The 27,404-nt window shown below is 52.3% G+C and overlaps 1 protein-coding gene across 1 annotated transcript; it reads right to left on the minus strand.

Annotated features, from left to right (window-relative positions):
- Positions 1 to 2,843: 2,843 nt before the first annotated feature.
- PHF19 (PHD finger protein 19) lies at positions 2,844 to 22,939 on the minus strand. Its single transcript, XM_070595777.1, has 15 exons — positions 22,592 to 22,939; positions 19,979 to 20,179; positions 19,395 to 19,476; positions 16,615 to 16,710; positions 16,042 to 16,142; positions 15,370 to 15,518; positions 13,616 to 13,711; positions 12,815 to 12,883; positions 12,493 to 12,613; positions 10,867 to 10,934; positions 9,447 to 9,608; positions 8,769 to 8,856; positions 7,912 to 7,997; positions 6,810 to 6,905; positions 2,844 to 5,493 (listed from the first exon to the last, which is right to left on the minus strand). Exons 2-15 carry the CDS (start codon positions 20,162 to 20,164, stop codon positions 5,151 to 5,153), a joined length of 1,743 nt encoding a protein of 580 aa, XP_070451878.1. The 5' UTR covers positions 20,165 to 20,179; positions 22,592 to 22,939; the 3' UTR covers positions 2,844 to 5,150.
- Positions 22,940 to 27,404: the final 4,465 nt, after the last annotated feature.

Here is a 27,404-nt window from a genome sequence, read left to right on the forward strand (position 1 = left end):
CTAATTCCAAAGCAGATTTTTCTTTCCCTCTGTGGCCTTCATTGGGTCATTTTCTATGCTGACCGTGCATTGAAAACTGTTGGTGGCCTTCCTTTGCCTCAGTGTCACCGTTGACTATAGGAATGGGAGGGGAGAGGGACAGAACACCAGCTCTCTCTGCCAGGTAGTGTTAGGTTCTTAATTATTTTTACCTTATAACTCAGTGTTCTCATTTTGCAGATGTAACCTGAGATCAGAGAGTGTAAGACACCTAAAATAAGTGTCAGAGCTATGCTCTGAACCCAGTTTTGATTCTAAACCTGCTGCTCTTATTGCCTCTTTCAAAGAGGTTGGATATCTTTCTTTATAGGCCAAAGACCCAGAGAGCCTGCTGTAGCCAACTCTAAAGGAAGTTATTAGTTCTTAAAACATCTATATGGTAAGTTGGTCTGGCACTTAAACATTTATTGCATTGTTTACTTCTCCCCACAGATGTGGAGGTTGGTGATAGTATCTTCACTCTATAGATGAGGGGACAGATTGAGCGTTGTTCAAGGATTTTTAGGGTCTGCATAACTCCAGCTTACATGGTTTGGCCACTAGACCTCACTGTCCTCCTAGAATGATGCTGTGGGAGCTGGGGCCAGGACCTAGACTGGTGTTTCCGTGTGGGAATTCCTTCCCAGCATTTCTCAGGAAATAAATTTTTTTTTTTTAAGATCGGCATCTGAGCTAACATCCGTTACCAATCTTTTTGTTTTTTTTCCCTCCTTCTTCTCCCCAGAGACCCCAAGTACACAGTTGTAGATTCTAGTTGTAGGTCCTTCTGGTTCTGCTATGTGGGATGCCACCTCAGCGTGGCTTGATGAGCGGTGCTAGGTCTGTGCCCAGGATCCGAACTGGTGAAACCCTGGGCCACTGAAGCAGAGTGCACGAATTTAACCACTTGGCCACGGGGCCGGCCCCAGGAAATACATGTTTTTTGTATACAGAATCCCCAGAAAAATCGGTTGAAGAAATGAGAAGAGGCATTATAATTATCCATGAATACCAAAGCCTAAAAGCATAGAGAGGTTACTGGCTTGAAGGGACTCACCTTCATCAAATAAAAAGCAAGAGCAAGAAACACTAACACGTGGAGTTGAAGGTTCAGACAACCAGGACAGGAGCATGCAGGAGAGAAATGGGTACCATCTCCTCAGTCTGGCGTGTGATCGCTGCCCTGTCATATGTGTGTGTGTCAGTAGCCCTGTCTGCTGCAAACCGTGAGTTATTCTTGCCAATGCAGTAAGTTTATACACTGCTATAGTATACTTCACACAAATCCTATCAGCAGTATTCCAAGAAATAAGCTTTGGAAGCAAAATAAATTCTCAGTTTGGCAATTTTGACACATGACCCTGTGTACTGTTAACCCTGCTAGGATATGTGAATGTTAGCATTATTTGAATACTATCCAATAAGGTTCCCTGGCATTTTCTAATGTTTAAATATTCCCTATAGGCCACAGTTCTCTGTAACTACTACTGAGCTTAACATGCCTGTTTGTTAGACACACAGTTTTCAAATATCTACAATGGGGAAAGCGCAGGAAGAATGAAGTATTTTAAGAGTAACTTATGATTGAGGGAATTTTTGAGAATGCTAATTTCTTGCTCCTACATTCCAAAGGTAAATATTTGTTGTAAGTTTGTAAACACTAACCTAGACCACAGAGAACCAGGCACTCCAGCCTGGGGAGGACCACAGAACTTGCACTAGAACCCAGGCCTGACACCTTGTGCCATTCACTTTTCATTCCATTCCATTGTTTCAGCTCCAAGAGTACTGCCGCTCCCCCACCCCCATTTGTGGTTTTGTTCCCAGGGCATTTAAAAGGTTGAAGTAGAAAAAAGTAGCAGTCATAATCAAGATTTTTTTTTTAAAGATTGGCACCTGAGTTAACAGCTGTTGCCAGTCTTTTTTTTTTTTTTTCCTTCTTCTCCTAAATCCCCCTCCAGCACATAGTTGTATATTCCACTTGTAGGTCCTTCTGGTTGTGCTACATGGGACGCTGCCTCAGCATGGCCTGACATGTGGCGCCATGTCTGTGCCCAGGATCCGAACCGGCAAGACCTTGGGCTACCGAGGTGGAGTGCGCGAACTTAACCACTCAGTTAATCAAGACTTTTAAGGGCAGACGTTAACATTCAGGGGGATTACATCTTCTGAAATGGCTTAATTCAGTTGTATCTATGGCCTTCACCTCACTATAGCTTTCTCCTATGCTTTCACATCTCATATTTTCCTCTCTCCGGACTGCCCCAAATTTAGAGTTTATTTACAGTAATAATCCATCACATTTATACGTGAAGGGTTCCCTCTCAACACCTAGCATCTGAAGGGTGAGGAAACTGAAGCAAAGGAAGCTGACTGGGTGGCGCAGGTTTTAACTAGCAGAGCCAGGCCTAGAACTCATTTCAGATCTCTAGAAATGTATGCCTGTGTGCACTGAGTAAAGTTTTATAGTGTCCATATTTAAATATGTTAATAGGGTCAATTTCTAAGTTCATTTCCCATCTTTTAATTCTCTGTGATGCTCAACTAATGTTTTTTGCCCTCGTGGGTCACATACTCACAATAGAAAAAAGGTTCCACATCCTCTGGGCGGTAGGGGTGAGAATACTGCCGAGAGAATGTGGTAGGCAGTGGTAGGAGTGGCATGGTGGCCCGAGAGATGGTGGGGTCCTGCCGTTCCTCCTCAGCCTCCAGGGAAGCAAGACCAGAAGCCAGAGCCAGTTCCTCCTGCTACCCAACAGCTGACAGTTCACTCGGAGGAAGACAGGCAGTTTTTCAAAGGGCGCTTTTAAATTGTAAGTCAGACACATTAATTATAACTTTAATATAACAAATGTTATTAAAAGCAGCAATTCAAAACCATAAATCTTTTTGAAGGTGCACAGGGTTATAAGGTCAGTTGGCAGTAATGCAGCTATTATCTTGTATGAATGAAATGCTGGGGTGTGGAGTCAGGGTGACCTGGCCAGGTCTTATGCCGACTTCCCAAGTGGGGAAGACACCCTTTCCCTCTTTCCCCCTCTTCAAGTCCAGAGCCTTTCTGGAGCCAGAGTTGAGAAGGTACAGATGCACTGTGACAGGCCTTGTTCATCCTGTGCTTTCTAGAAGCCTGGAAAGCAGGCCTGGGAGGTTGCTGTGCTCTCTGAAGCCAGGCAGGAAGCCACAGATTGGATCCCAGGGCCTACACCCATGCTAAGCTGGAGGCTGGCTTCTCAGCTCCTCTTCCACCTGGCCCCAGGAGGAGGCTTTAGTGGCAGCAGCTGTGGGGCTGAGAAGGGGAGGACTGGGCCCAGCTCCAGCTGGTCCTTGCCTGGGCCATGCCAGGGAAGCAGAGGGAAGTGGGTGGGCTGCACACAGGAGATGAGGTCCCATTTGAAAGGCACTGTAGGAGCTGGGGCTTGAGGCAAGGGACATCTGAACTATCTCAGGGCCCCCTGGAGGCTCACAGTGGGGAGGGGTCAGCCTGATAATGGAAAAACCAGCTCCTCAGGCCCGCTGCCACCCCGTCACTGTTCATCCACCTTCGCCTTGCAGCTGGCAGCCTACAAAACTCAGCCAAGCTAGAGGCCACAGCAGCAGTTGGCAAGGCGGGTCCCCATCTGGTGCACCCCCTCACCCCAATTCAAGGCACTTCTTTCTATTTTCCAATCAAGTATGTCAGTTTCTAATATCTCTGGAAGCAGCAAAAATGAGGGGTCCACTCCCCCTCCCATTTTTGGTTTCCCTCCAGATGGGTATGGGTTTAAATGTTGGTTCTAAGAATTATATTTATACTCCCACTGACAAAGGCTTCCCTTTGAGGGGACTGAATGACACAGGCCCCTTAAAAATCCCAACCTGGCCCAAAAAAGTGATTGTCAATATCAGGGTGGGGCAGGGGATAAGGAAGAGGGTATGTCCCCTGTGCTTCCCTATGGGGTCAAAGCTGGTTCACGGGCTGAAAGAAGGGGCAGGAGCTGGACTTTCACATTTAGTTGCAGGACATGGCCCCTGGAAGAGGGCCAAGGGAAAGCCAAGGGCAGGAGCCAGGCTGGCACTGGAAGGAATGTGTGGCTGTGTGTGTGTGTGTGTGTACACCTGGAGGCTGGGGGCCACATGTGTGTGCCTGGAAAGTGAAGGCACACATGTGGATGGAAGCTTATATGTGAGTGAGTGTGTATTGTTCAGCTGTGGGTGTGGTGGGTCGGGGGTGGGAGGCCTAGGAAACAGTTTGAGGTTAAGCATGACATGGCTTCCTTCCCTCCCACTTCCTCTCCCGTCCCTCAGGTTTTCAAGGCCCCCTCTAGTCCAGCAAGGCCAGGCTCAGCTCCACGGCAACTAAGAGGGAGTGTGGCCAGGAAAAGGAAAACTTCTGGGACCTCAGAGACTGACAGCAGCCATCACTCTTAGCCTTAATAATTGGGCTCTGGTGCTGGTACCTTCTGAGGCAGAGATGCAGCCTCTTCACTTCTCAGATCCTGAGAGTCCCAGGGTCTCTGCCACACAGGCTTTCACAGGGGCGTTGGTGTTCTCCCACCCTCACCACCTCTTTTTGAGGGCAGGGGGAGTGGCAGGAAGTGGGAGAGAAAAGCACCGCGGGCATCTTCGTATCCACCTTCACCCATTGTCTCTCAGAGGTTCCTGTTCTCAGAGTGTGGTCCCTAGGAGGACAGGCTGCCCATGGGTCTGGTGTGAAGGACATCCAGTGGAGGGACAGCCATGCGCACATAGGGTGTGTAAACACAAACCCAAAAGGGGTGAGGGAGGTAAAGGGACACAGAATTGGGGACAAAGAGATTCAGGCCTCAGGAGAAAGGGTCATAGAGCCGGGGGAACACAAATTCAGAGGAACAGATGAACAGTTGGAGGGAGTGTGGAGTGTGTGGAGACACCGAGAAATAGCCAGCGGACCTTAGAGACACAGGCAAAGGGGTGATGAGCCTGAGACGGCCCGAGAGCAGAGTGGGCACAGCAGAGAGGCGCAGGCCCTGGCCTGGTGGGCAGGCAGGCAGGGCTTTTTGCCAGGCACTGTCCTGCTTCCCTCTCCCACCCCTGCCTGGAGAGAACTGGGGAGCCTGTGGCTTCCACTGTCTCTCCTTTGGTTTCCAGGGCTCCTGGCATCCCCTGAGGGCTCGTCAGTAAGGGGTGGTCCCTTCCCACTCCACCAGGTACTGAACCTTGCCCTCGGGCGTGACCCTCCGAGCCAACACCTGGTACTTCTCCCCACAGGCCAGCCGCCCAGCTGCGCCAAAGTAGTTGGTGATGGATGACTTGAGGTGGGACAAGGAAGAGTCGTCTTCACTGATGCTCTCAAATGTGTGGCTGTCGATGCCTTCGTCTGGCCGCTCAGGGCCTGAAGCCCCCTCTGCACTGCTGTCCGAGGGGCAGCGTCCACCCAGCTCAGCTGCCCGCCGCTTTGCCCGCAGTGGCATGTATGCTTTGGCTGCCAGTTTCCTCTTGCGGCTGCCCACTGTCCGTCTATATCAGGAGGGGAAGAGAAAGATGATGGGCATGAGATGGAATAATCCTAAGATGTCCCTCTCCCTGAGCACTCTCCTGGGCAACAGGCCCTGGGCCCTGGGCATGGACTATCTCTCTGGATCCTCACAACAGCCATGGGGAGGCTCCAGAGAAACCTCCAGCTGCAGAGTGGCAGAGACAGGACTCAAACCTAGGTGTGTCCAGCTCTAGGCACATGTTCCTTATATTGAGACTCTCAGCACTGCACAAGTCCAGGGGCAGCAGTCTCTGTGCCTCCTGAAGTCGCGCAGTGCAGAGGCCCTGCTTATCCCAGCTTGTCCCTCACCTGGGACTCATTTGTATCTAGGTGAGTCAAATGGGGGTAGGATGGAGGTTACAGACTGAAGTACCTTTACCCCATAGCCTGGATTGGGGACAAACATGCGTGTGTGCATGTGCACCACACACGAACAGAAAGAGGCAGAGGTGGTAGAGAAAAACACACACACAAGAAGAGGTACACATTCACAGATGCTTAGAAACAAACCAAGACCTGAAGAGCTAGAGAGAACAAAGAAACAGGAAGAAATAAATGAAAATACAGAGGCAACAGGAGAGAAAGACACTGAGATGTTTGGAGACAGAGAAAGATTCCCAAGACACACTTCTATGGGCATTATACTTTTAATTCTATTTTTGCAAGGGCCTCAGATATCCTAAAATACACAGTTAAAGGACCCTCAGAGTTCAGAAGAATTCATGGATGTGCTTTGCAGTTTCACCCTCCCTCTGCTGCTGAAGACGAACTGTTGCCAATCAGGCTGTACCCTGAGCTAGGCCCCAGGGTTTTCTGTTCCCTCTCCCAGACCCTATGCCCTGCAGGATGCCATTTTCCCTCCATCAGGCTTCCAAATCAATGGTTCGTTTTTTTAGAGACCTGGAAGATTGACACTAGATTCAGACAGGCAAGAACCAGGGCCAGGGGGCCCTGCAGTCAGAGGCACAGACATGCAAAATCATGGTGTGCAGAGGCCAGGACCCCAGAACGAGAGAACTTCTGGTCAAACCTCCCCAGAACTGGAATTACCCAGTGAGAAGTGTCCCACCACCTGTGCAGCAGGTGAAGAGGAGTGACCTGAATGTTCATACTCAGCCCCTCTCTGAACCCCCATGACTCAGAACCAGAGCGTCCCGGACCCAGACTTAGAACTGCAGAAGACCAGGTCCCTCAGCCAGAGACTCACATGCACAGAATGAACGACATGTCACAGAAGTGGAAGGTGGAGGGGCTGGGGGGGATGAGGGAACTTGAGTCACACTGCCAGGAAGCTTACCTGGAGTCATAGGAGAGGCTGGTGGAAGCGGAGCCAGAGGTGCTGGCGGCATCAGTGGAGTCCACATCTGAGAAGAATGTCTGGCCTGAGCTGGCACTGAGAGGGAGGAGTGGGTGAGCCTGCTGTTGGCCTCGGCACCCCTTAAGACCTTCCCGGTTGTATCTCAGCCCCTTGGTCATGCATCCTTCGTCCCAGCAGAGGCCCGCGTTCCCATTGCGGAGCTTCCTGCCACCACCCCTCAGCTGCTGCCTCCTCTCTGCCTGTCCGTTTTCTACTCATCCAGCCTTCAAAGTCCAAGGAGTCAAGAAAGCCTGCCCTGACCACCCTCCCCCGTGGCGATATAAGCACTGGTGACAGTAATTAAAGATAATTAATGAGCAAGATCCCAGACACTTGTGCAATGCGTACAGGCCCAAAATGCTTTCATTTACAGTATCTTGTTTGAGTCTCCTAGCAACCATGCAGAAACAGGTGAGGAGGGTCAGAGAGATTGAAGAATTGAGCTAAAGTTACACAGCTGGTAACCAGGAAGTAGGGGCTGGACCCCAGGTCTGTCTGAAGCCCTTGCTGCCTCCATGGCTCCAGGAAAGCAAGCATTAAAGGACCTTTCATAATTGTGGAAATAAAACGATGGAATACACAGTCCTTCCCTTGGGCGTATCAAGGGTGATAGGCGGTGGGACTACACAGGAAGCATCCAGCACAGCCTGGGGAGGATGAGTGAAGGCTTCCTGGAGGGATGTGAATGTGGGATGATCACAGGCATTTTGGTACCAGGAGTGAGGCAGGGAGAAGCTGGAGAGGTAGGGAGGGCCCCGGCAAGGCGGGCCTTGAATGCTGCTCTGGGGAGCTGTCCTTGGGAGCCCTGGAGACTACAGCAGGGGGATGTTTTGCTGAGAGTTCTGCAAAGACCTTTTAGGCAGCTTACGCAATATGGGCTCTTTTAACTGGGATAACCCCCAGGGAGCTCCCACTCCCTCAAAAGGCTTTCTGCTTCCCCCCTCCAGAGCCTGCCTTCACTGCTGGGGAATGAGGTGATCTTCCCCGCCTGATTCCATCCTAGTCTTCAGAGAGACCTCTCTGCTGGGACCCTCACTGTTACCTTTTTAAACTCTGAATTTCATCCAGCGTGAAATCAAATATGCTGGCCAGGTGGTGGTTGGTGCTCCAGGCCGAGGTAAAGTCGCTCTGTGGACACAGAGGAAGGAGGGTGGAGGGTTGGTCAGTGAGCATCAAATCCTCCTCCCACAAACGCCCTTCTCCCCGCTGAGGACCACCCAGGCTGCCCGCTGGTCGAGCCAGGGCTTCTGAGGGCTGGACCCTCCCAAGGGTAAGACTTGCCACTTCCTCTTTATTCCCAGTCCTGACCGAGAGGCCAGGTCACACTGGTTCTAGTCCTGGCTCTGTTTCTACCTGACTGTATGACCTTCCCATCTTTGGGCCTGTCAGCTCAACTGCAAAATGTGAACAAACCCCTGGCTGCGCTTCACTCTTAGAGGTGTCAGGAAGCACAACAGGATGAAGTGGTGGTGGTAAAAGGGCCTCGTAAACTGTGAAGTGCTGCGGAGATGTGAGGCGCTGCTAATACTGCTGCCCACAGGGAGGGCTTCAGTGAGGATGCACGGCTACTGAAGAAGGGGAGAGATGGGGAGCCCTGGTCCTAGGCTGGGCTCTGCCACTGCCCCTCCCTGGCCCTCAGTTTCCCCACCTGGACACTGGGGGCAAGCATATTGCATACCCTTGCCCCCTGCTTTGGGTTCTTGGGAGAACGTGGGGGATAAGGGAGTGGTCTTGCAGTGCCTGGCTTTTCCTTGTTTAGCTGTAATAGGAACTGGCTTCTCCTTTAAGGGACATGGGAGAGTCCCCTGGGCCTTGGGGGACTTAGTTTTCTGCACAGGAATCCCTATTATGTGCTGACCCTGCATGTGAAAGTGGAGAGTAAGAAAACAAGAAACTAACACTGGGAATAGCATCTTCCAGCAAAAACTTTGATCTTTTTCTTCTATAAACTCGCCTTTTCTGCTGCTGGAATTCGTGAGGCAACAAACTGTGGAGACAGAAAAGGGAGAGGATGGCCCAGTCAGAGCCTGAAGGCCCAGAGGTGGCCCAGAGGGACGAGAGGCAGGGCTGGGGTCACAGCAGTAGGAGACCTGGGGAGGAGGTGGGGGTCCTCTGGGGCAGTAGGTGCAGAGGGTGTGGAGGAGGGTATCGGGGCAGAAAAGCGAGAAGGTGCCTCTCCAGACACATGCATCCAGATGCTCTGCCTCCCAATGCCCAGGATGAGGGGGCTCAGCTCAGCCAGCAGAGCTAGGGACCCCTTAAACTCTGACTTCCCCTTCACCTCTCTGCCTAAGCCCTCATCTGGCAAGACTGGGTCCCATGATTTGGCTTTCCCTCCAAGCAAGGTGATAAGGGGCTATGGTGGAAGGAGTCAGGGATGTGGGATAAAGTCCTGGCTCAGCCATTGACTGGCCCTTTCAGGGTGCCTCCAGCTGTGACTAGCTGGGTATCAGTCCTGCTTGCTCACTTGGATGCCACCGTAGTCTCTAGGCCCACTGCACAGCCTGTCGGCTGGAGCTGGGAGCAGAGAACCCGAGGTCGGCTGCAGCCCTAGCCCCTGGGTCCCCAGGCACTGACCCAGGCTTGCTCTTTCCTTTCTTACGCAGCTCAGAGGAGGCGCCGTTCTCAGTGGGCACCAGGCCCTTGTCAGGCAGCAGCTTCCCTGGAGGGTTGGGCGGGACGCGGATGCGCAGGCGGAAGATACACTTCTTCTTCTTGATCTCCTTGCCACAGAGGAACCTGGGGGATACCAGGGGGAGGAGAAAGCTCTGGAGTCTGTTGGTCCATCCTCCTGGGGAGGAGAGTCAAGTGTTATAACTACCCTCTCAGCCTCCCTGGACCCAGAGTGGCCCATGGAGATGCTGATTCCTCAAAGCCTGTGGGATCAGGGGTCCCAGGTGGTGGCTGAGAATGTGGCTGGTGGCTCCTCCCTGTCCTTCCTCATGCATGTGTAGTTCTTGCTGCTCCTCTTCCTTTTCTTCTCTGCCTCAACCAGCCCCCAAACCCACCTCCTATAGGAAGGCCTTCTCCAGCTCCCAGTGAACCCCTGTGGTGAGACACTGGATTCTACACCATTCTGTTCTCTGGTCTACCCAAGAAGCTAGAAGCACCTCCAGGCACTTCCCTCATCCTTCCAACATTAGCTGAGCTGCCATGAGGCTGCAGAAGTGACTCAGTCACAGCCCTACCCTCAGGATACTGTACAGGGGATGGCAAGAGGCCCCATGTACTCAAGAGTAGGGCTGTTTCTGGGTCCCAGACCATGAAACATGGACAAGAGAGTGGATACTCCTGTCTAGAGATGTCTGGAGAGATTTCACAGAAGCAGGGACCATGTCTTAGTCCTCACTGTGTCCTCAACACCTACACAGGGCTGACACAGAGCAGCAATTCAGTAAATAGTCGTTGATGGAACCAATGCCTGAAAGGGATTGAAGAGCATCCTAGGCAAAGCGAAGAGCATGAGCAGAAGTGCTGAGTGGGAGGGCAAAGGGTTCAGTGCTGCTGACAGCCAGGGTGCATCAGGCAAAGGGCAGTGGCAGAAGGCATGGGCTGCGTCTGATCATAAGAGGCCTAGGGAGCCTGGGCATTCCCTGTGGTACTAGCAAGGGATATGTCAGCTGTGTGTTCTGAGAGAACCTCAGAAGTCTTGGTGGGAAGACATGGGTTGGGGACAAGTTAGAAGGCTGCGGTCCCTCAGTGCCTGTCCCAGAACCAGCATGAGGAGCCCTCAGAGATCAAGGGTGCAGCCTCCTGTGGAGCTGAGTCCATACCAAAATGTGTCAGGCCACTGGAGTGATCAGGGGAGGCATCGCAAAGGAGGTGGAGACCTCCCTGGATGTTGAAGGATGGGTGGGATTTATCTAGTCAAAGAGAAGGGCAGGGAGACCCAGGCGAGAGCACAGCTTGAGCAAAGGCTATGAGGTAGGAGGATGCTTTAAACTGAAATCCCACCTGTCAGGGGCCCCAGGGCACTCCCCCACTTCCCTGCACGCACCGGCTTTTGTAACTGTTCAGAGCGTTGAGGAGATGTGGTCCTCGGTCCGTCACGGGGGTGCTGGTGAGCTAAAGGGGAGCAGGCCAGCAAGACAGTCACACCCGGGCATGTGGCGTCTGAGGAGGCCTCAGGCCCTGTCCCTTCCCTCCCCAGTCTCCTGATGCTTCCGAGTCCTCCAGGTGAGGACCCCTGACTGATTCCATGATCTCAGACCAGTCTTTTCACCTCTCTGAGCTCACTTCCCCATCTGTAAATAGGGAGAATAACTCCTGTCCTAAATGTCATAAGAGCTTTAAAGACGTCCATGCCTTTCACCCAGGAATGCTAGCCTGTGGAATCTATCCTACAGACGTCATATGAAACATGAACAAAGCTTCATGTACAAAAATGTCTGCTGCAGCACTGTTCCTAATGATGGGCAAAGACAAAAAATGGGAAAGAAGCTACACGCCCAACAGGGAGGAAATGAGTGAGTGAGCTCTGGGGGAAACCAACACAGCCATTAGCAATGTGGATGAAAACTTTCCTAACATGGAAGAGTATTTATGATATGATGTAAACTGGAAAATGGATGATTTAAAGTTGTATATACTGTATAATCTAGGCCATGTAAAAAGAAAAAGTGGACGTAGAAAAGAGGATGGCAGGATACGCACCTAGGCATTTATAGCAGTTGTTTCTGGGCGGTGTCACGTGGGAGTATGGATGACTTTTTTTAAGTATACTTCCTTATACTTTTTGGTACTTTAAAAATTTTCTACCAAGAACATGTATCATTTTTTTATAAATCAGAAAGATTATTTAAAAAAAAATACCACCTCTGCCTATCTTTTAGGGCTTTATAATATGTATGTCTTTTATAAATTATTAAACACTGTAAATGAAAATATTATTATATCAGAAACTTTTGCCAAGCATAAGGGTTACCTTTTTTTTTTTCTTTTTTAAATTCCTGTCTCGTCATAGAGGGATTTGGGGCAGTCAGTGGAGAAGACGCCTCCCTCTGGGTGTGGTGGAGAGGATTCTAAGGGTGTCATTAGGGAAAAGGGGTCATAGCCATACTGTGGAAGTGGTGGGGGAGGCCCTGGCTCCAGTCCCAGCTCAGCTCCAAAGCTGTGCTGACCACTGGCAAGTCACCCTTCTCCTCTGACATCCTGAATGTCTCTGGTTTGTTACTTCACTCCGTGGATCCCAGGCTCCCAGGCCCCCAGGTGACCACTTCTGCTGTTCAGAGTAGGACCAGCAGGGGGCAGGCCCACTTCACTTTCCATTCTAGCCAGGTAATCTGGAGTGGGTCAAACGTCTCTGTAGAGAGCCCAGCTCCTACCAGATTCGACCTCAGCAACCAGCAGCTGAGTTGGTGAGGCCCTAACCCGCCCACTGCCAAAACCTGGGTCAGGAAGCCCTTTGGAGGGCACAGGCTCAGAGACCTGGACTCAGGCTCTGGGTCTTTGTTCCAGCCAGCAGCCCTCCGAGACAGGCAGGGTTGCTGAAGAGTAAGCACTCAAGACCTAGTTCCTACTCTTGGCTGTGTGACACTGGGCAAACTCCCCCCCTCTCTGGACCTCGGTAACCCCACTGTGGAATGGACTCCTGCCATTCGGATGTCCCAGTGGTACTGCATACCTTGCCAAGCTGCAGGAGCTCCCAGTGGTGGTTGACAAAGGCCAGAATCTCCTCAAAGTCAAAGTACTTCTTCTTGCTCTGCACTCCCAGGTTGTAGAGGGCCAGGTGAACCACGTCCACCCTGGGCAAGGGGGCGGGGAGGTGGGGCTGAGGTGAGGCGGCAGCCTGCTCAGCCAGGGCTGGAGCCTCCTGGGTCAGGGCTGAAGGGCAGGGGCAAGGCTGGGACCTAGTGGCTGGAAATGGAATTGGTCCCAAAGGGAGGGGTAAGAGGAGGGTTGGAGAGAGGACAGGGGTGGGCCTGGGCAGAGCCCCACCCTCTCACCATCGCAGGGGCAGCCTCTCGATGTACTCTGGGCCCTGGTTACACACGGAGCAGAAGAACAGGTAGAACCTGTGGGTGGGTGGAGAGGGGGCCTGTGGTGGAAAGGGCTCCGACACCTCACCCTAGTCCAGCCCCTCTCTCCCCACTCAGTCAGCGTTGTTCTCATTCCTAGGACTCGTGGTCTCTGGCGGGTAAGGACATGACAGGACAGGGACCAAGAAATACTCCCCTACTCCTCTAACCCCTACCTCAGCCTCCTTCCCAAATGTCATTGCCCTGGAGCGTGGCTGAGATCAAAGAGAGTGAGCTGAGCTAGGCTGAGCTGCAGTGGTCACCCACTTCCCTCTGAGACACACACTCACAAATGACATGCGGCACAAACTCAGAGACACATAATATCTGGTGTGACACACAGAAGCCTTCCATTAGCTCAGCCCCATTGGTTAGAAGCCACATCAAGTCATCCATTTCCCCAGTGGCTCCCACAACAACCCTAGGCAGGGATGGGGCAGGGCCTATGTCACTCCCCCTTCCCCAGACATTTAAAGAGACCGGGGCTTAGGGAAGGTAGGGCTTTGTTTAAGGTCCCCCACAAGTCAGTGGCAACTGGGGATGTGGTCCAGAATGTTCTGCTACTGGGAAGGCCTCCCCTACCCTGAGCTGCCTACCGTAGACAGGTACACACCATCATAGACCCCCACTTGTCTAGGGCCTGGCAGGCAATCTGAAGGAGTTGCTGCTGCTGTCCCCTCTTCCCCCCACCTCGTCCTCCGGGCTGAGCTGGACCAGATTAGCACCTACCGGTCTCCAAACATCATGGGCTCATTGAGGCACTGGGTGCAGGCCTCGTGGAACCACTGCCTGCACCGGTAACATTGCAGCATCCGCAGGTACCATCTGGAGAGCCAGAGGAGCCAGGGTCAACCAGGCATGAGCCTCAGCAACCTTTCCCAGCACAAACTCGCCCTCCCCCAGGGGGAAGGGAAGAGAACTCACAGTTACTGAGCACTTAGGCTGTGCCAGGGGAGGTCCTGGGAGCAGGGCATATGTTCTCTCATTTGATCTCACCATCTGGTATAAGGCAGGCCACTGCCCCCGTTTTACAGCTGAGTCAGAGGTTAAAATGCCTTGCTCAAGGTCACTCAGGAAGCAAGTGGATGGTGATTCAAACCCTGCCTTCCTCACTTCAAAGCCTGTGCTCTTGGGCCATGCCCCACTGGAGCCCCCATCTCTGGACTGCACCCCACATACTGCTCCCAAACACCACTGACAGAGAAAGGTTTGCCCGGAGACCTCCTGGGAGGATAACGGCTCCTGCAGGCTCCATGGGCAGCACTACATCTGGTTTTCATCACTCGGGACCCTGTCTACTCTATCAGGGGCATTCAACAACTATCCACTGAGTATGAATGAAGAGCAAAAACTATTATTTCCTTAATAACAGTCAGGTGTGGTCCATGGACCACCTGCATCAGAATCACCTGGGGGGAGTCTAGGTTAAAATCCAGATTCCCTGGCCCACTCTAGACCAACTCAATCTTTGGGGGAGCCCCTGGGAGATGCATTTTTAACAATCACCCGGGGCACCTCCGCTCAGGAAGCATTGAGAACTACTGCCTTAATGCTGTAAGATCTTTATAAGCACCTCTTCATCTGTTATCCCATAGGCTTCCCAACACCCAGGGGAAGTTGATGGGGCTGAGGTTATTAATCCCACGAGAGATGAAGTAATGCAAGCAATTTGTCTGAATTACCCAGCTAGGCTATAAGCACAGCTTCCTGACCCCTCGTGCTTGTCAAGAGAGCTTGGGGCTGAGCTTCAGGACTCCGGGGGCGCCTCAAGGCTGAGTTTCCTGAGGACAGACATCCCCATCTCTAACTTCTGTGGTTCCTCCCACAATGTGTGGCGCAGTCAGCCCAAAGGAGCAGGCTCAATCGCCATGGCTCGAGGCCAGCAGGGAAGGAAAAAATCAAAGACTCCTGCCCTAGAGCCAGGGCAAGAATCCCGGTCACAGCATCCCCGCATCTGACCTGCAGCCCCTGCCTGCACACCTCCAGGGAAAAGATCTCACCAGTAGCCTGTTTCATTGGCTCTGACAACAGGGAGGTTTATCTTAACTTTGTGCGCCACCAGTAACAGCTCACACTTATTAACAAGTACCAGGCACTGTGTGAACCTGTATGTGAATTATCTTAATCAGGCTCTGCTCACAACCACCCTATAACGGGAGAACTATTATGAGACCTGAGACTCAGGGGCGGCACAGCTGTTAAGGGGTTCGGAAGAGCTGGACACCGGGGCCAAGCTCTCTAACCGCTCAACACTTCCTTCTTTTCCACGGGGCCCCCTGCCGCAGAGCGCTAGACTCGCCATCTCGAGCCCCGCCCTCGGGCTCATCGCCGCGGCCCAAATATTTGGGCTCTCCACTTGAGGTTCCTCTCCCTCAGGCCCCACGCCACAGCCTTACCTTCAGGTCCGCCCCCGTTGGGCCCACCCGCCTGCCCCGGCGCCCAGACCTGCCCCGCCCCCTTGGGGCCCCGCCCCGCGGCCTTACTCTCCAGGGCCGCCGCAGTAGCAGTAGCATTGCTGCTGGTTGGTGCGGTGGGGCGAGTCCCACTCGAGCTCCTCGGGCTGGTAGGACAGCACCATCTTCACAGCCTGCAGCGTCCTGGCGATGGCGCCCTTCTTCAACGCGCCGCCTTTCTGCGGGAAGATGAGGGCACGAGTCACGCGGGGGCAGGGGGGTGCGGGGCGGCCGGGCCACAGGTGTCAGCACAGGACTATTGAGGAAAATGCCGACCAGGGGAACCCGCAGATATTCCAGTGTAGTCAGAAACAAGGAGCTTTTTGTCATCAATCCCAGATCCATCCTCTCTATCCCAGAAGGATCTCCATTAGTAATAGTATTAATAGTAATAAGCGCAACAATAACCAATATGTATCGAGTGTGGGCGCTTACATGTATTCTCTTATAATAGCAAAGCACCATTTATTGGGGGCCTCCTATTCCTGATGCCAAACTCGTTTCCGTTTGACAGCTGAGGAAACAGGCTCAGGGAGGCTAAGGAACCTGGCCAAGGACACACAGCTGGTAAGTGGCAGCAACCCTGTCTGCCTCCAAAGCCCAGGCTCTGTGACAGGGAGTCAGGCCTGAGTCCAGGGAGTCTCTGGCCTTCTGGATTGGAGGAGGGGGGAGAGACAGGGACTGGAAGGATGGAGGGCTCACCCGCACAGCCAGCGCGAAGATGCATCGTCGGCAGAACCAAGGTGTGAGCAGGGGCCGGTCGGCACTGCCTGCTATGGGGATGTGGCACTGCTGATGGTAACCTATGGCAGAGGAGGGGTGGTGAGTGCCCATGAGGAAGCAGTGGCCGAAGGCCAGTCAGCCCAAAGGCGGCAGGGAGTCGTGTGCCTTCCAGCTGCCAAGGACTGGCTGGTGATGCTCACCAAGGCAGCCAAGTTGATATCCAAGCAGGCGACTCAAAGACAGCCTGGGCTCCAGTGGGGGAGGCACAGGTCTGGCTTCAGCCTTTGTGCCCCCTCTCTCCCAGCCATCCTCTCCACCCAGGGGGGCTCCAAAGTGCAGAACTTGTCTCACTTTCCAGAAGCCCCAGCTCTCCCCAAGGGTCACCTCCGTGGGCCCTCATTCCCAGAGACTGGCCCACTGTTACTCTGGAGCTCCAAGAGAAACAGGAAGCCAGCTGAGGCCCCAAGGGTCTGAGGCAGTGCCCGGCGGGGGCCAGCGTGGGGATGAGGACCCACAGGTCGGGGCCTTCTCAGGGCTGCTCATCTCACTCACCCAGGCCACATTTCCCACAGATGAGGATCTCATTCAGTGGCCCCGATGTCTTCCCCAGGCAGATGTTGCACTTGGGCTCCTCCCCTGGAACACCAGCTGAAAGAGGGAGAGAGGCCCTCTAGGGTCAGGTCAGGTCCCAGGAATCAGAAGAGTTTGAAATCACATTCCAGGTGCTGTGCCTAGCACTCGGCCCCATATGCCAACTCATTAAACCTCCCCCACCACACCGGGGTGCCTATGGTCATACCCCATTCTGAAGACGGGGAGATCGAGGCTCAGAGAGGTTAAGTCCCTTGCACAGCTAGTAAGTAGGAGTGGTGGGATTCAAACCCATAGCTGTTTGACATCAAATCCTTTGTTCTTTTGGCCGTGTCATGCTGCCTCTCCTGCCTGATTTAACTTGATTTGTTAAACAGTTTTTTATGTTAAATAATTTTTTTTTTTAAAGATTTTATTTTTTTCCTTTTTCTCCCCAAAGCCCCCCGGTACATAGTTGTATATTCTTTGTTGTGGGTCCTTCTAGCTGTGGCATGTAGGACGCCGCCTCAGCGTGGTCTGATGAGCAGCGCCATGTCCGCGCCCAGGATTCGAACCAACGAAACACTGGGCCGCCTGCAGCGGAGCGCACAAACTTAACCACTTGGCCACGGGGCAAGCCCCTATGTTAAATAATTTTTTAAAACTTTATTTGGGGATAATAATAGCCAGAATGTTATAATGAAACTCCATGTTCTCACCAACAGTTACAAAGTCATGGCCAATCTTGTTTTGAATATATTCCCCCCATTTCCCCTCCTGTATTATTTTGAATCAAGTCCTAGATACTCATTTTCCATAAATATTTCAGTATGTATCTCTGAAAGATTAGGACTCTCTCTTTTTTTAAAACATAAGATAGAGCCTTTACTGCACCTAAAAATTAAGAATAATTTCTTAATTTCAACAAATTCAGTTAGTGTTCACATTTCTAATTGTCTCAAATAAAAATGTCATAACAATGTTAAGTCTGTTCAATAGCTTTTAAACTACAGCTTTCCTATCCATCTCCTTCTTTCTTTGCATTTTTTGGGGGTTGAAAAATAAATATGGACTTATATGTGAAAGGTTTCAGTGAATAAATTAAATACATTTTAATGTGTGTTTCTGTCTAATGTCCCCCAGCAGACTGAAAGTTCTGTAAAAGGCAGAAATGGTATCTGTTCATCCATGTGTCCCCGGGACCTCAAGAGTGTGGTACATAACACGTGTTCAAGATGTGTTTGTTGAGTAAATGGTCTCCTGCCTCTTATTCTTGAATACGCCCCAGAAGGGGGTGCCCACCATGGGTCTCAGTAAGTCCTCATTGGCTTAACGGAGCAATGGATCAATGACTACAGCGGGCTCAGCCTTGAACTCTCATCCTGGGAGACACCGGAAGGGCTGCTGTCCTGCCCAGGGGCAGCAGTTATCCGGCTGGGGAGCCACACCGTTCCCCACATGAGCACAGCAACACCTCAATGTGCCTGCTGCGCAACAGCCTTCCAATGAAGGTCTTCTCACCAGCTGGCTCCCTCTGCTTTCAATACGAGGGTAACCCAGGAGAGGAGACCCTCACTGCTTTGGATCTTTACATAATACATTTAGGGTGAGAAGGGCTTGGAGAAAAGTCAGTCTGCATCAGCCACAGCATCTTGCAGAAAGGGGCAGTTCAGAAGCTCCACTAACTGGTGGCCTTCTGTGCCGCTATTTGGCAGGCCCCCTTGAAATCCTCTCTTATGGTAACAAATTCTTTAGAAACTGCCCCTCTGTAACTCAGTAGCACTAAGCTGGGCACTTTACATGGATTATCTCATTTAACCACACGGTGAGGCCAGTACTTTCATTATCTCCCTTTTTCAGATGAAGAGACTGAAGCTCAGAGAGGTTACATCACTTGCCCAAGGATCTAGAATATGATCCAAGGGCTATCTGACCCTACAAGCTGCCTCTTCTTCCCGTACCACCATGTCTGTTCTCGTGTTAGAGCATAAAGGGCAAACAGGTTTCTTCTCTCATGGCAACTCTGACTGACCGGCGGTGGCTGCTTGGAGCTCCACATTCAAGTACAGCAGTGTTGAGAATGACACACATCATTATATATACCAGATACATGACTGATTAGTGATGTCTGCCATGTCCATGGGAAAGGAGAATGGTGGCAAGAATGCCCCCGATTTGCCATCTCTGTAAGACAGTGTCAACTCTCTGAGGGCAGGGAGGGGACCCAACCCAGCTCCCTTTCAACTTGGGAAGCTGGTCCAGCTCCATCCAGGCATGTCCATCTTCACCCTGCCTGGTCCATCTCTCCTTTTTGGTCTTTCCCCAAAGGATAGAGCTGCCTCTACTAGTTTTCTTCACGTGTTGATAGGGGACACTGTGCTCACATCTAGAGGTGACAAATCTGATTACCTGGGCCCCTCCCTGTTTCTACCTCAGACTGACTCACAACTTTGTGCAGCAGGAGAAGTCCAGAAGGAAGCAAACACAGGCCTGAGACCTATCCCAGCCATCCCGGCCCCTCCCTGAGCCACTCTCTCCATCTACCTGCCTCCCTCATGAGGTATGAGTACTCAAGGGGATGGCAGATGTCGTAAGTGCCTTTCCATGTAAATGCACCACTGGTAGTTTGATCATCTCAGGTGGCCATGGACAAGGCCAGATGCCAGGGGTATGAGACAGAAGGAGAGAAGGACAAAATGGAGGTGGAGGAGGAGAGAGAAGTGGGGTGGGCCAGGGGCGCATGAAATCTTCAGAATACTCACCATGCTGTATGTCCTTCCACAGGACCCAGTATTTGGAATTATCTTCAAAAGTCACAAGGCAGCTCTGCTTAGAACTGCTGACCTGGGGCAAGGAGAGGGAGGAGCAAGGTGAGAAAGTAGCAGGGGAAAAGCCACTGGAACACGGTCTTCCTCTCCCACTTTTGTTCCTGCAGGACAGAGGGACTAGACCCACTCCTTGTGCTCCAGAAAGGAGCTAGGCTACAAGGGCAAGGAGGATGTCAGTTCCTGGAAGGAGTGTGTGCCCAGTCACTGGAGTTGGACAGTCTGGGACCGGGGGACAGAACAGGCCAGATGATCATCCGTGAGCCTCTCCAACCTGATTTTGTTTTTTTTGTAGGCTGGCAGAACACTTTTCTAAAGAACTGGTTGGGTGATGTTGGTCCTAAAGATGGTGCCTGCAAAAGCAGACTCCAGGTCCTTCCACTGTCAGCTTTTGAGCATGAGGGACAAGAAGGGAATTTCCCAGCAATCCCACATCCTCCGTCACCAATCTGAGCCCTAGGCCAGAGGATGAGCAGAGAGATGCTGAGCCTGGGAACTGGGGCCAGGGAGGAAAGGCTTACCCTCTTGATCTTCCCGAGGTAATACAGTCCATCTGTCCACCGGCACAGCACATACTGGCCCTCCGTCAGCTTGGACATCAGGTCTTTGAAGTTGTTCTTGGCTTTTGCCAGGACCCCCTTGTTGGGGAGGTGGCTGGTGGCACCATAGGAGTCCCGAGTCCCTGGGTCCAGAGCTCGATTCTCCATCAGCTTCCACTGACACTGGAAGAGAAAGAACAGAGTTTTTACTCCTTGCTTCCGGCTTCAGAAGTCCATCAGGAGAAGGAAGGAGACTACCATTCATGTAACCCATGCTATCTGCTGGACACTTACACCTTCTCATCGGATCCTTGTGACAGCCCTGCAAGGAAGACATTATTTTTCCCATTCTACAGGTAGGGAAACAGGTTTGGCAAGGGGAAGTGGCTAGTGGGTCAGAGGCAGAGCCATGGTTCATAATCAGGTGAGCTGATTCTAAATCCTGCCTCTCTTCCCACCCATACTATGCTGTCTCCTAAGGAAAACGCATCTCTCAACCAACCGCAAAGCAAAGTCACCCTGCCCAGGGGGCCTGAACCACACTCTCTGGCTGGGGAGCCTGAGGCTTTATCCCATAAGCAAACATACTCCATGTTGTCTGAGTGGAGGGCCTTCTCCAGGGGAGCAGCGTGAAGTCTTTATCCCCTACCCCTGCCCTGAGAGCTGGCCAGGGAAAATTCACGCAGAAAGGTAAACTCCTGGGTGGCTTGTGAACTGGTATAGCCTTGGCCATCCGTGTCTTCAGTAATCCCCTTTTCTGTTCTCAATAATGGGGTGATTTAATGGAAACCAATTCTGGGACATTTAAACTCACTTAGGCTTTTGCTCAGATGCAAATTTGCTCCAAGCAGTTAAATCATCCCCATGCCACCCTCTCCACGCCTGTCTCTCCATCCCAGAAAACGTGCTGCTCCCCCATCGCTTTCTCTTTTCCTGCTAATGGTACGACTCTGGTCCCCAGAACCCCCAAGCATCTTAGATTTCTCCAACCAATGAGTTGCTACAGTCGGCCAACTTCAAGCACACTGCCTTTTGGCATTGGCCCCTCTCTTCCGCTCTCTGTCCTGGTCTGAGTTCAGGCCTCTCTTTGCCTAGGCCATTCATTCATTCATTCAATAACTGTTTCCTGGGCCTTGTGCTCACCCATGCTGGGCACCTGGGATGTGGAATAGCACCACCAGAGCTCAGTGCTAAACAGGCCGCTCCCTGCTCTCCCTGCTAGACTCTTTCACCAATTCCCACCATCTTATTCTCCCTTCCAGAAACCTGAGGCTCCCCAGTGCCTTCACAGGCATTCCAAGCCTTCCCCAAGGCCTCCACTTCTCCTCTCTGGGCTCACCTGGCTCCATGCCCCTCCACACACTCTCCACTAAGCCAAACACAGCCCTTTCTGTTCCCTGTACCCGCTACTCTGGTCCCCCCTGCTGTCTGCCATGGTGCTGGGCACCTGGTGTTATGATGATCCGCAGACAGGGAGAGAATCCTGTGTGTTTCTCCCTGTGAGTGGTGTGTACTCCTGTGAGATTGTTTGACGATGTCTACAGCAGCATGTCAGCGAGTATAGAAAACTAAATACATGTGTGTGCATGTCAGGGGCCCTGGGGCGGGCAGGGCACTGCTGGGGTCTTGGTTCCCCAGGAGGTGGCGCGGCCACGTCCCCCTCCACCCCCACGCCCCTCTTCCTCTCTTTTCCCCAGGGCAAAGCGCACAGGCGTTGGGGAGGTAGGCAGTCCGAATCCCTGCCTTCTCCCTGCCACCTGGCTCCCGGGCGCTGCGAGGTCCCCGCCCGCCGGGCCTGGGGCCCAGGCCGCGGCAGGTTCACAAACTGACACTTCCTCCCCCGCCGCGCCGTTGGGAGCGGGCCCGGTCGCCGCGCCCCCCTGGCCGGGCGGGGGCCCCGGGTGGCGGCCCCCCAACCCGCGCCTCCATCCTCCCGGAGCGGGCCCCGGCGGGCTGTGATTGGCTGATTCAAACCCATCTGCAAAGAAATGCCTGTTTGCGGGTTCCCGTCGGCGTCCAGTTCAAATCCGCGGCACCCGGAGCGCGGGGCCGGGCGGGGGCAGGAAGCAAGGATGATTCATGCGCCGGGGCCTCTCCCAGGGCGGCCGTTGGCTTTTTAAAAAGGGTGTTCAGGAGGGAAAAAAAAGCTTGCAGCAGAACCCCCTTCGGGTTCAAGTGCTCCTCTCTTCAGTCGCTCCGACGCCAAGCCTCCCCCATCCCACTCCTGCCGCAGCCTGACTTCGGACGTGAGCAAAATCCCAAACGCCCCCGTCGGTCTCCACCCCCCACCCCCCGCCGCCCCCCAGCCCTCGAACAGAAAAAGTAAAGATTTGGGACAAGGGAATAGCGACCTGTCACCCACGCCCCCCAAAGGCTCGGGGACCCGGGCGGGGCTCCCGCCGCCCCGCGGACCCCGTTCACCCCCGTACATCCCCCACGCGCGCGACTCCCCAGGACTCCAACCCCCCCGCCCCCCGGAGGCGTTCGACCCGCCAAAGTTCAGGGAGATTCCGAAAAGACCGATGCGTACAGGGAGAGAAGAGTGTGGCGGGGAGTCCCCCAGCCAGGACGGGCAGCCTGCAGCGCTGAACTTACCGCGCGGCTGCGTGTCCGCCGGTCCCACTTGGAGTCTGGCCACCAGGCGCATCGGCGGCGGAGGCGGCTGCGCTCGGCCCGCGGCTGCCCGGCCGAGTGTCCGCCCGTGGGGCCGGGGTCGGGGTCTCGGCGGGGGCGGGGCGGGGCGGGGGCGCCGCGGGGAGGAGGGGGGGAGGAGGAGGAGGGAGGGGCCGGGGCGCTCAGGAAGGGGCCCCCCGGGCGCGGGGCGCCATCTTTTTCGCGTTTTCCCGCGAATTATTGACGTCCCGCTTATGTAATTAGCGGGGGCCGCGCCGGCCTCGCCATTGGAGCCCGCGGCCGCGGGGCCCCGCAGCGCCGCCCGCCCCCGCGCCGCGCCCCGGCCCCCGCCCGCCGCGGGCGCGCATCCTCCGCCGCCACCGCGCGCCGGGCGCAGACACGCGGCCCCGCGCCGCGACACGGCCACCCCGCGGAGGCGCAGCGCAGCGCGGCCGCACACAGAAGCCGCCGCCCGCGCACGGCGCTCAGCGCAGGCACACACTTGTCCGGGAAACACACAACTTTGCGCGCAGACCTACAGCTGGCACAGACACACGGCAGGGAGGTGCAGACACACACAGACTCACAGCGTAGACACAGACCCAGGACGACCCAAACGGGGTTCACGCAACATAAACACACGATACCCTGAACTTCAGCGCAGTAAGCACAGAGTCACACCACAAGCGTAATACTAAAACAGATACACAGCGCAGACACAAGTTCACAACACCACATACACCACAGGAACACACAGTGAAGAGACAGTTACAGAGCATAGACGTAGATAGACATGAGGAGAGACACAGTGTACACAGGGTAGGGCCACAACAGAACATAAACATAAGGTAGACAAACAACAGGCGTAGACCCATAATGCACTAGACACACAAGAGAAACAGTACATACACCAACAACAAATTGCACAGAAACACAATACAAAGATTGTGTACAATACAACTGCAAATACCACATACACAAACACAGCATATAAATAAATGGCACACAGTGAGAGACAACATACAGAGGCATAGGAATAGCAGATTGAGGCAATGGTTATGGCTCTAGTCATATAGGGTCCTTGCCCTGGGGACCAAGGACAGACGTGTCCCCATCCAGACTCACTTTTTGCTGGGGTGGGGTGGAGAACACTTGCAAACAACCCCCCATCTTCTACTTCTCCCCCTATCCCTCGGCCCTTCTCTCACCTGCTCACCATCACACTCTGTAGACACCCTCAGGAGGCTGGGGAGTGTGTACATCATGGGTGTGGCCAGTGGACAGCACCCCCTCACCCCCAGCCTTCCCTGTTCGCTGTCAAGTTGCCCATCCTTGGCCCTCTGCCTCTGGGCCTTGGGGTGTGATCCCTCTAGCCCTCTGGGTCTGCCTTTTGGCTGCTTGAGGCTGAGATTATGGAAGGAAGCACTTATCTCTGGGTCTCAAAGGCCGGCTCCTCTGATTATTGGCCATGGGACCTTGAGTTATCACATCAGCTCTTAAGCCTGTTTCCTCATCTACACAGAGCTGTCGGGAAAGTTAAGAGTTAATGTATGCAAAGCCCCTGGCACCCAGTGGATGTGCGGTAAGTGATTATTGTATTTTGTCAAGAAATTATATATTCATTGACTGCTCCCCTGGGTGGCACTGGAACTGGGAGCTGTGGGGCCCACAGTCTCAAGGGGGAGTCAGGTCTTGGCACGAGCGCGACAGCACACGTATACGGATATGAGGGGCATAGTGCGGTGAACTGTATGGGGAGCTCCAGGAGTCCTGGCTTTGGGTCCAGCTCTGCCTCAGGGCCGGCATGGGCTCTTGGGTGACCTCATCCCTCTTTAGGCTATGTTTCCTCATCTGTTCAAAGTGGGTAATAATACTACCCCATCTCACAGGGCCGTGGCATAGATGCGGTTAAACTCAGATTATGAATGAGAGTTAAAATAGCATAATGAAGGAGCAGGTGCTTTTGTAAATGAAAAAGTCGTATGCAAAATGAGGAGCTGTTAAAACACTACAAAATGAGAAATTATAAATGCCACTAGAAAGGTTTAGTGTCACCAGTGATTGCTTAGAGGCCACTCTAACTTCGAATTGAGAAGAGAGGATAACTATCACGGAAAAGGTGGCATTTACATAGAATGTGGAAAAAGGGAGGTGAGCCTTCCTGGTGGAGGGGAGGGTATGTGCAGGAGGCCTGGGACCGAGCACCTTGTGTTTATCGGGCTGGAGTTCAGGTGTGTGGAAGAAGCAGTGGAAGGTAAGGCTGGAAGAGAAGGTGGAGCTGAGTGTAATGGGCTGAGCTTGATTGTCAGCCCACGGGCAAAGCAGGGCCATGAGCAAGGTTACAAGTTGTGCATGTGCTAGAGAGAGCCATGGGGAGTCTAGAGCAGAGAAGTGCCGTGATCTGAACTTGCTTCAGGATCTGGCAGTAGGTTGAAAGGGTGGACAAACAAGAGAAGGATAAACAACCCAATTTTTTACAAAATGGGTTAAGGACATCAACAGGCAATTCACAAAAGAGGAAAACTAAATAGCGCAAAATATGAAAAGAGGTTCAACCTCACTGGTCATGTGAGAGATGCAAATGGGAAGAGCAGTGGGACACCATTTCACAGCCACCAGACTGGCGAAGAGCATGAAGTCTGTCAATATGGGGGGGGGGGGTGAGGATGTGGGACCGTTGGAACCTCATACGCCATTGATAGAGACATAAATTGGTACAATACTTTGGAGAAGAGTTTGGCAACATCTAATAAAGTTGAAGATGCTCATATCTACGATTCCATGATTCCACTCTACTCACTCTGCACAGAATTGAGAAATTAGAAATTGATTAATTGTCCATCAACACAGTCCAGGTAGGTAAATTGTGATCTATTCATACACTTTAATAACATACTAGGAGTGAAAATAAACCAAGACTGTCAGCCCCGACATAGATAGAGTTGAGAGAAAACCCCACCAGGTTGTAGAACAGGTACAGTGTGATACAAAAAGGTTTTTTTTAAACACTCGAAACTATGCTACTGTATATTTTTAGGGATACAGTCAGATAGTGAAAGTGTTAAAACATGCATAGGAAATCAAACACACCAAATTTAGAATAATGGTTACCTCTGGCAAGGGAGGGACGGGAATGAGATCAGAAAGAGGGGCAGAGGGATTTAATTATATCTGTGATGTTTTATTTCTTAGAAAAAAATATCTGAAGCAAATAGGGCAAGGTGTCAAGATTTGACAAAGCTGGGTGGCTGGTCCCTGTCGTTCTCTCTGATCCTTGTCCTTCTCAAGTCTAAAACTTTTTCTCTATTTTCTGTATGTTTGAAATATTCGGTAATTTTAAAGAGGGAAGGGGCAGGGAGACTGATGAGACTGCAGCAGAGGAGGTGGGTCATAGCGTGTGCAGGGCCATCATCGCGCCCGGTGTCCTAACACGTCTGTGCGGGGACGTGCCACAGCTCGGTGAACCCGGCATGGCAAGCGTCAGGTCCGTTTACAGGGAGAGAACGAGGCCTGGAGAGCTGGGGTGATTGCCCCGAGGTCACACCCAGTGGGGAGTTAGGACGAGTCCCCAACCTCAGCTGTGTCAGAGCGCAAAGCCAAAGAACCCCGAGAAGGTCTCCCACCTTGTGGTAAGCCGTCCTCCGTCTGCGGCACCGTCCTCTTTTTTTCTTTCAGTTAAGGACAACTTGGAAAGTATAGAAAAGCACGAGGAAGAAAATAAAAATCACGTGATTTTCACTATTTTGTTTTTTATGTCAGCTTTATTGAGGTCTGTTTACAGATGGTCCACGACTTACAATATTTCAACAACGCTTTTTTGGCTTTATGATGATGAGAAAGCCATAGGCATTCTGTATAAACCGTATTTGGAATTTTGAATTATTGACCCTTTCCCGGGCTAGCGGTATGTGGTAGGATGCTCATGACGCTGCATAGCAGCCATGAGCCACAGCTCCCAGTCAGCCACACCATCCCGAGTCAACAAGCGATACACTTACAACCCTTCTTTCCCCATCCAGCCATTCTGTTTACACTTTCAGCACAGTATTCAATAAATCACATGACCTGTTCAACACTTTATTATAAAATAGGATTTGTGTCAGATGATTTTGCCCAACTGTAGGCGACTGTAAATGTGCTGAGCACGTTTAAGGTGGGTTAGGCGAGGCTGTGAGTTTCGGTGGCTTAGGTGTATGAAATGCATTTCAACTTATGATATCTTCAAATTATGATGGGTGTATTGGGAGGCAACCCCATCGTAAGTCGAGGAAGACCTGTAATTCAAATGCAATAAATTCACCTATTTTAAGTGTACAGCACTAACTTGTTTTCAGAGAACATCATTTCATTTGGAAATATTTGTTCAAGTACTAGACACGTTCGCATGCCAGAAAGCGCTCTACAAAGAAGAAAATGCTTTTCACAAATATGAGTAATTGTTATTGTAATAAAAGTTTTGGAAATAGTTAAGATAAAGGTACTTTATCCTTGAAAGCAGGTGACCAGCTGGGTGGGCCTGTGTTTCATTGCCTGAATTTGGGGATCAGTTCATAATGGCTTCAGCGTGGAGGTGCGAGAGTTTTCAAATTATAGCAGAAAGCATGATCGTTTACACCATTAAAAAAACCCAACCCAAAACTAGTTGATAGGGTCAGACTGTGACCTATTAAAGTGCTTGTGGCCTTGGTTAGCTGCCAAGCCATAAACACCTTTACCTATGGCTTTTGTGGGGAAATGAGAGAAGTCAAGTGTCTGCCCTCTCTGTGAGCCCGCGAGAGCCTTCGAAAGATGCTGC

The sequence above is a fragment of the Equus przewalskii genome, chromosome 26 (genome assembly GCF_037783145.1).
Source record: "Equus przewalskii isolate Varuska chromosome 26, EquPr2, whole genome shotgun sequence".
Lineage (NCBI taxonomy): Eukaryota > Metazoa > Chordata > Mammalia > Perissodactyla > Equidae > Equus > Equus przewalskii.

Coding starts and splice junctions, on each gene's coding strand:
- PHF19 (XM_070595777.1), bottom strand. CDS start 20,164: ATGGAGAATCGAGCTCTGGACCCAGGGACTCGGGACTCCTATGGTGCC. Junction 12,614..12,814: donor GAGAGGCTGCCCCTGCGATG/GTGAGAGGGTGG, acceptor CCCCTTGCCCAG/GGTGGACGTGGTTCACCTGG. Junction 8,857..9,446: donor AAAGGAAAGAGCAAGCCTGG/GTCAGTGCCTGG, acceptor CTGTCTCCACAG/TTTGTTGCCTCACGAATTCC.